Genomic DNA, 8,535 nt, shown 5'->3' with positions numbered 1-8,535 from the left:
TATTTTTATTTAACTTTTTGGATCGATTTTTTTTTAATTTACATGCTTTCCTTTTTTATATGTTTTTTATTGTTTAAATTTTCTTTTTATTTTTAGTTTTTATCGTTTAAAAACATTAATTCAACCTAATTCTCTGAAGCATTTTTTATTTTTGTACTTTTTAATTTATTTTTAATTTAATCTTTAGATTTTATAGTTTTAAGAAAAAAACTATACATAATTTTTAGATTTTATTGTTTTAAGAAAAAAAACTATACATATGTTTCTTTTACGTTCATTTAATTGTTGTAACTTATTTCATTATTTTCCCATTTTATTTTCTTTATGATTTTAATTTTTGTTGAGTTTTTAGATGTTATTGTATCGAAAAGAAAAAATGTTTTTTATTTGAGAATCAATTTTTATTATTTATTTTATATTTTTTATTTTAACTTAAATATCTTTTAATTTGTAGTTTTTATTGTTTTAGAAAGAAAAATATAGGTATTTGATAAACAAATTTAACATTAAGTTGCCTGAATTGGTCTCTTAATAAACTTAAAAAAAAATCCAAATTTCTCGAACATCTGAAAGTGTGTTTGCAACGTAGCTACCTGCATAAGCAATTATTCATTTGGCTTAGTCAGCAGTTTATTGATTAAATTTGCTCTTTTGTAATAGACCATCGCTTCCCTCCTCCAACACTCTGCTCTCAGCATCTGCACACTCCATCGACTGCTACGTTGTTGCTGCAGAGTTTTAATCGGATTTGTTGGCGTGTTGCGCCTTTCTATTTTCGTACATTTTGTTGTTATTCTTTTGCAATATTGCGTTATAAAGTTTTTTCTATTCTTGTTGTTTGTGTGTCTGATGTCACTGGCATTGATTGGGATATAAAAGTGAACATACATATATTCGCGAAATATACGCTTACCACTGTCTGAACTGCAACGCACAACATTTAGGTGTTTGTGAAATTGTGCGAGTAAGGTCGAAAAGAGGGGAAAATGGCGTGGTAATGCTTATTGAAGGAGTGATTGAACCAAAGATAAGAGTGTCGTCTACTTTTGTTTTGCGACTGCCGAATAAAAATTTACAATTTCTATTTGTTATCGATTTTTGACCCCTTTTAAATTTGCAAATTGTAAATCAGTAGATAATTTTTAATGTTTAACCTTTCCTCTACTTCTTTTCTTTAAGGCCTCCATTCGCTCTGGACGAGGCGCCTGCGAAAATCGCTCACATCAAAGACCAACAAGAACAATGCGAAGTGAAGCTAGAGAAGGAGCGTGACTCTCTCGCCGCACTCATGTTCGAGCTAATCACCAAAGAGGATGTCATCGTTCAGAGCGTACGCGACTATGTGCTCTATCAGCGCAATTTTCACGAGCGTGCGCTACAGAAGGTGAATACATCGCTCGCCTCCATACAGGACGTCATACAATCGACGGCGAAATCGCGCTTTGGTACCTCGCTGACAGAGCATTTAGAGTCGACGAATCGTGAGATTTCCTACATTCTTGAGCTGTGCATTTGTTGTCTCGTCGAGAATGGTCTCTACGAGGAGGGTCTATTGCGTGTGGGCTGTGCAAGCACCAAATTGCGACGCATGAAGCACGCTCTAGAGGCGCAATATGTGAAAACGCCATTGCCGTTAGAGTATCAGGATCCACATGTGATCGGCTCCATACTCAAGCTATATTTGCGTGAACTACCCGAACCGTTACTCACCTACAAATACTACAAAGACTTTATAAATGCTGCGGAATGCGGTAGTGAGTCGGAACGTAAGGCTGCTATCAAAGCGACGCTGGCCAAACTACCAGCGGCGAATTATGCGAATTTGCGTTACCTTACACGCTTTCTCTGGCTGGTCACACAGAATGTGGATCACAACAAGATGAGTTCGCAGAATGTGGCGATTGTGATGTCGCCAAATATGTTGTGGCCGCGTGTAGATAAAAGCAATCCGGCAGACTATTTGGGGCAAGTGAATAGTTCATCGGCTGTGAATGTGATTGTGGAGCTGCTAATTAGTCAGTGGGAATACTTCTTCGAGGGAGAAGTGGACTTTTTTGTAACACTAGCGCGCAGTAAACTCTTTGTGGAAGGTAAAAGCAAATCCGGTTCTTCGAATGAGCATTTGGATCGAAACGATACGGGTGAGTGGGCCAAGGCAGGAGCTTAGAAGTTGTAGGTAGATAGTATTTGAAAATTGTAAGGACAATTTTAGACTTTGGAAATTTGTAGATCATATGGGCTACCACGGGTCTCTAAATAACTCAACAGCAAAGGTGTTCAGAATCATTACAAACATGCAGCAGGAGTATAACTTTTTTGTAACCGAACTTGCTGCANCTAGACTTTGGAAATTTGTAGATCATATGGGCTACCACGGGTCTCTAAATAACTCAACAGCACAGGTGTTCAGAATCATTACAAACATGCAGCAGGAGTATAACTTTTTTGTAACCGAACTTGCTGCAGCTGTTAGCTTGGAGATAGCGAAGAAAGTGTTCAGAATGCCAAGGCCTTGTGACTCGTAGGTATAAATCACTAGGAATGCACATAGCAACACAAGAAAGGGATCTCTCGAGAGCTACTACATATAAGCGAACTCAGTAAATTCATCGAGAAACTGATATGATTTCATCAAGAAATCTAGGATCTATATAATAAGGTCGCATTTGCCACGAGAGGTGCCTCAACATTAGGCCAAAATGTGCCTAGGCAGTTGCTAGGAAGTCGTGTGCTTCTAGGTACGGTGATCCTAGGAAGCGAAGTCTGGTCCTGGTAAGGGCGGCTTCACACTGGCACATAGTGTGCTCTGCTGTTTCCTGTTCTTCGTTACACAACCTGCACTGGTCAGAGTTGACAACTCCTATGTTTGACAAGTGTTTCATTACCCTACAGTGGCCAGTAAGAAAGCCTGTAACTATTCTTACTTCATGCCTACTGAGGTGAAGGAGTTCTTCGGTTCTCCTTGCTGATATAACTGGAATGAAGGACTTGGCCTGTCTGTTACCTGCCGTATTTGTCCAATAATGTTATGCTTCGTTCTTCATCCAGATATAGTAGTTCCGCCCAACGGAGCTCCATGGCAGACCGGTAAAGGGTCCTGGGCCTATGAATCCCTGTGCAACCCCTTTTCTGGCGAGGTTATCTGCCACTTCATTGCCCATGACTCCACTGTCTCCCGGTTCCCATATGAGGTATACCTGTTCCTGGAGGTGACCAGCATTAAAAGTTGCAGACAGTCCCACACCATCTTTGAGGTGGCCTCTTGCGCTTTAAGAGCGAGGAGCGCCGCTCTGCAGTCCGAGTGTTTGTAGATGTGTTTTTTGGTTGCCCCACTTTCTACATACTGCCTCAGAAAAAGTTCAATGGCGTGAATCTCGGCCTGAAAGACAGAGTTACCCTGCCCCATGCTAGTGAAAAGCAGCAGTCTGGGTTGTATGCCGTAGACTCCTGCTCCGACGGCGTGGTCAGTCTTTGAGCCGTCAGTACACCAGATGTGGCTATCCTTCCGGGGTTTAGGTCTATCGTTGTCCCAATTATTCCTGTCGCCTACTGTATCTAAAATATGTTTCTGGAATACGCAGAGTGCTTCGTTTGCCTCCGAGACGACAATTTTTTCTTGCTATTTTAAGGCCTAGTAAAATCCGTGGTTAATACCAGTAATATGTACAATAATACTTCTCCCATCTACAAATTATTTGCAATTGAGTTTTATAAATGAAAACATGTGTTTACTGCTCTTGCGACACGTCTGCTTATCACCCAAATTTCACTTAAAAGCGATTATAACACATATTCCTCTTTGCAGATTCCCTCGAGAGTCCACGTTACGGCACCATACGCCGGCAGAAAGCCTGCGCACCTTCACCACCAAGCGCTGCCAAAGTGGTGGAAAAAATCTCCACCTCCAATGAAATCCAACGCAACGGCGAGGTGAATTCACGCGTAAAAGAACTCTTTCCAAACACCACAGCTACCGCAGTCGCAACACCAGCAGTTAATAAAAAGTATTACAATAACAACAATAATGGTAACAACAGCCCAAGCGCAGAGAAGCCGGAAAAGCCGCCATTACCAAAGTTGCCACAGTTCCAACAGCCGCCTGCGCAGGTGACACCGCAAGCTCAACCACTACCAGAGCCACCGCAATCGGCCAAGCCGGTGCCCATGACGCGTACACAATTCTTCGGTTTGGATAATTTACCCTCACCGGTAGCAGATCGTAAGAGTACCGAGAGCATAGGTGGCTCGCTCGCCTTCAAGCCAGATTTACCACAAAAACCAAAGATACCTAAACGACCAATGGTGCTGAGTCTCAGCGGCAGTGGTGGTGGTGGTAAAAGTGACGATGAGACCACGCCAACGCAAGCGCAATCACAGACCACGGAAACAGGCAATGGTAGTGTGGCTGCTAATGGTGGTATCGCTGGTATTGGCAGTGGCGGGGGCAGCGGTGGCGGTGGTGGTATAGTTTCACGCACCACTGAGAAATTCATCGAGAAGTTACGCAGTGAAAATTGTGATAACAATTTTGCAGCGACGGCAACGCGCGAAAATCAGCACAATCAACAACTATTGCTTTCGGAACAAAATGCAAATGTGAACAGTGCCAACAGCGGCGGCGCCGGCAGCAGCAACCGAAGTAGCATAGGCAGTCTTTACAGCGTTGGTGGCGGTGGTCACTCGCGTTCGAATTCGAATACGAATGCAAATATTTGCGCGCCAACGCAGCAGCAAACAGACGCGACAGCTTTTTTGGCAGCAGCGGTTACGTCTACAGCGTCAGTGACAACACCTTCGGCAGTGAGCACAGCACAAGCGCAAACACAAACACCGGCGCCGATAACGCGTATCACACCCACAACGCCCGTTTCGCCGCATATGATATTAACGAAACGACCGACGGTGCCAGCGCCACCACCGCCTTCGGTGGTTAAGAAACAATCCGATTAGGCGTAGCGTTTATTTTTATTTGTAATAGTTATCGAAGAATAATACACACATGTATGTATGTATGTAGATGCAGACACGCGAGCACTGTTATATTTTTGTATATGTATATGTTAGCACACACACACACGCACACCCGTTGACAGTCCCACAAGCGCACTGACAGTAAACACTCAACTTTTATACAAAAAGATTGTATTGTACATAAATAAGCGCATCGCGTTCGCTTCAAGTTGAAATTGTGTTTAGGAAAAATGCATAAAGAGTTTGGAAAAAAAGATAATCCCCCAGTACTTTTGTAATAAAAATTAAGAACTAAATTATTTATGTATGTGTTTTTAGATAGAAAATTGCAAGAAAGGCAATGCTTTTCGCCAGATGGAATTCGCTCAGATTTTAACATTAAATGTCCGTAGAAATTTTTTGCATAATATTTAAAATTTTTATTTAATGTGATTTCTGCAAATAAGCTGAAATTTTCCGGTTTTTCCTGGCCGTGCAAACTGTTGAAAATACAAAAAACGCTACTCGGTCCAACGGAAAGAAAAAATAATGCTGATGATTGCTTAATCATACTCTTCATACAAAAGCATAAAATTTAAGTTGTAAGTTAACATTTTTTAGCACTTTTTACAAGCTTTTATTTAACTTTACTTGTATGTACAATGAATATTGTACATACATATGCAAGTAAGATTTGGAATTTGCAATCAATATTTCACCAATTTCCTGATGAACTAGAGACTTGAAACTTCAAACTTANGATGAAAACTGTCATGGAAAAATTCACTATGAAGGAAATGTTCTAACAACTAAGTGATACATACCAATCGATTTCTTTTTTCACCGAGACTCAAATTTGAAAATAAATTTTTATTTGCAATTTTTATGCAAAATTAAAAAAATAACAATTATTTTTGATTTTTATATTATAAATGCAAAATAACAATTATTTTTGATTTTTATATTATATGTCTTAGATAACAGTTATTGAAAACTTTTATTTATAAAAGTCATCATTAAAAAGCAGTCCGTGACTTTTACTTTTAAAAGTCATCAAAATAAATCAGTCACCGATTTTTATTTTTTAAATCATTCGTATAAAAGTCATTAACATTTTCCGCAGTTAAAAAGGTGTTGGGTAACAAAAGTTTACTACGACTTATACAAATGACTTTTATAAGTATGATTTAAAAAATAAAAATCGGTGACTGATTTATTTTGATGACTTTTAAAAGTAAAAGTCACGGACTGCTTTTTAATGATGACTTTTATAAATAAAAGTCTTCGATAACTGTTATCTAAGACATATAACTTAAAACTCAAAAATAACTGTTATTTGCAGATTATTTATATTACGATCAAAAATAATTGTTATTTTGGATTTATTAAATACAAATTAGAAATAACGGTTATTTAAAGAGTAATTAAATAAAAGTCAAAAAATAACTGTTACGGTCCCTGCTAAGATCACAACCCGATGACAATGCAATATGAAAGATGAAATAATCGGCTAGGTGGGAAAATCCGTATTTATGGTCATATTCGGTTTATACTTAGAAAGCTTCTTTTAAAAATATATTTTTACAATTAACTTTTTAATTAGAAACTTAATCAAGCCCTTTTTTAAGAAATATTAATCGACATTAAGTTTTTGTTAGAAAAAATTGGCGCAATGATAAGAAAAGGCTTCTTAGAAGACACATATTAATAAAATCTTTATAAAATAATTTTAGACTTTAATAATATCGTTGAGTTTTACATATATAACTTTTTTGTTTGTTGTGAAAAATTTGCAAAAGTTACAATCAAGCGGTAGCAGTGCGAGCCACTATTTAACAATTATTCTAAATTACTTGTTCACTATGCATTTATTTCAAACTCAGTTTCTAACTATTTAATTGAATTAAGTTAGAAACGCGAAAGACTAATATGTCAAAGATACATACATAAATGTTGGAATACCTCGACAAAACGGGTACAGCTCAGGTTAAATAAACTCAAACGTTTGTAAATGTTGCAAGTGCGCAAGTTTTATTGCGTAGAAATAGAAATGCTTTCATTATGCAAAAAGGAAAGAATTCAACGCACGAATTCGAATGATACAGAAAAAGTGGCAGATTAAATAGAATATAATTAAAAAACATGAGCTTGTATGTATAAGAAGAACTGTAAGAAAAAGTTATATTAAAAGACAAAAAACTTAAGCAATGATTATAAATTAACGCACAAGAATTAATAAGATAAGGTAAATGTAATCTTGCACGATTCAGCTGCAGTTGAGGGTAAGTGCAATCGCGCGTATATGTGTGTGTGTGTGCAACAACTGAGCAGTGCAGGGAAATTACATGCTCCGAACTAAGTATTTTAATTTTTTTTATGTTTAGGGAACTCTTTTTCAAGATTGCTACACTGCCGTCAAAGAGTATTGGCACAGCAATTTTTTCACAATATATGCAACAATTTTCTTTCTATATAAAAAAAAAATAAAAAATGATTCCTAAATTTTGTGCAAAACTCGCAAAAATTCAGAAAATTATCAGTAAACTTTCAACTTTTTAATCAGATTTTTAAAATTTTTTTGAGTATTCAGTTTTGCAGCCCATTCTAGTAAAAAAATCAAAGTTCGGAGTTAGTCAAAAATCGCATTGTTTTTTCGAGATTTTTTTTGTTGAAGGTGTTTCGCATTTTTTCCTTATAAAGTATTTTCGAAAAAAATATTTTTGTCTGGAAGAGACCATGTGAAAATATTGCCAAGCTACAAATCTGCATACTCAAAAAAATCTGATTATAAATTTGAAAATTTGCCGAATTTTCGTGAGTTTTGCACAAAGCTTAGGAATTATTTTTTATATTTTTTGTTGTTGAATAAATCATATTTTTATAAGAAACTGGTGGAAAAATATTAAAAAAAATATTGTTGCATGTATTGGGAAAATTTTGCTGGGCCAAGAGTTTTTGTCGGCAGAGTATGTTCAATTGAACAAATAAAAATTAGATTTGCAAGCGGCGCACAGTGTGGAAAATGAATTTTTTTTGTGACAAAATCAAGTATATCGAGAACGAGAAGAGATAATATAAATAACCTTAAAATGACCGAAAAATGGATTTAAATTTTTTTTAAGTGCAATGCCTACTGCTGTTTTTAGGTTAAAAGAGACAAAAAATCAAAAAAATGTTCTTTTGGAGGTGTTTAAATGTCTAATTGAATGCAATATTAACTGGACCGTAAAATTCAAAGTATTTTTTTTAATCTTCCTTTTTTGACCTAAGAACAGCATGTAATGAACTAAAAAAAAAAATAACCTAAATCCGTTTTTCCGTTCTTGCGACTATGGAAATAGATTCCTTTACGCAAGTATAGCAAAACATATATATGTATGTTTAAAACTTTTTAAAAACTTCATTGCATGCTGCATTTAGGTGAGAAAAAAAATTGAAACATATTTTTAAAAGTAACTTTTAAAGTCAAGATAATTTTTTTTCTCCAACTCAAAAGCTTACAGCTAAACAGTTACATTTATTTCGCTATCTGTACTTGAGATTAGGGCTGATGATTTCACCCGGGTAATGAGCTACCCGGGTACC

General features: G+C 36.7%; 1 protein-coding gene across 1 annotated transcript in view; it reads left to right on the top strand.

Annotated features, from left to right (window-relative positions):
* The window catches only part of LOC108371394 (rho GTPase-activating protein 92B-like), a 29,373-nt gene extending 23,666 nt beyond the window's left edge, over window positions 1–5,707 (top strand). Inside the window, 3 exon segments of the mRNA XM_017626942.1 lie at window positions 1,180–1,191; window positions 1,193–2,141; window positions 3,806–5,707. Coding sequence (XP_017482431.1) covers window positions 1,180–1,191; window positions 1,193–2,141; window positions 3,806–4,950 — 2,106 coding nt within the window. The 3' untranslated portion in view covers window positions 4,951–5,707.
* Window positions 5,708–8,535: the final 2,828 nt, after the last annotated feature.

The sequence above is a fragment of the Rhagoletis zephyria genome, unplaced genomic scaffold, assembly GCF_001687245.7.
Source record: "Rhagoletis zephyria isolate East Lansing unplaced genomic scaffold, Rhagoletis_zephyria_1.1 Rzeph_scaffold_04945, whole genome shotgun sequence".
In the NCBI taxonomy this organism is placed as follows: domain Eukaryota; kingdom Metazoa; phylum Arthropoda; class Insecta; order Diptera; family Tephritidae; genus Rhagoletis; species Rhagoletis zephyria.
The sequence above is the reverse complement of the archived record's forward strand: the minus strand, read 5'-3'. Positions and strand labels throughout refer to the sequence as shown.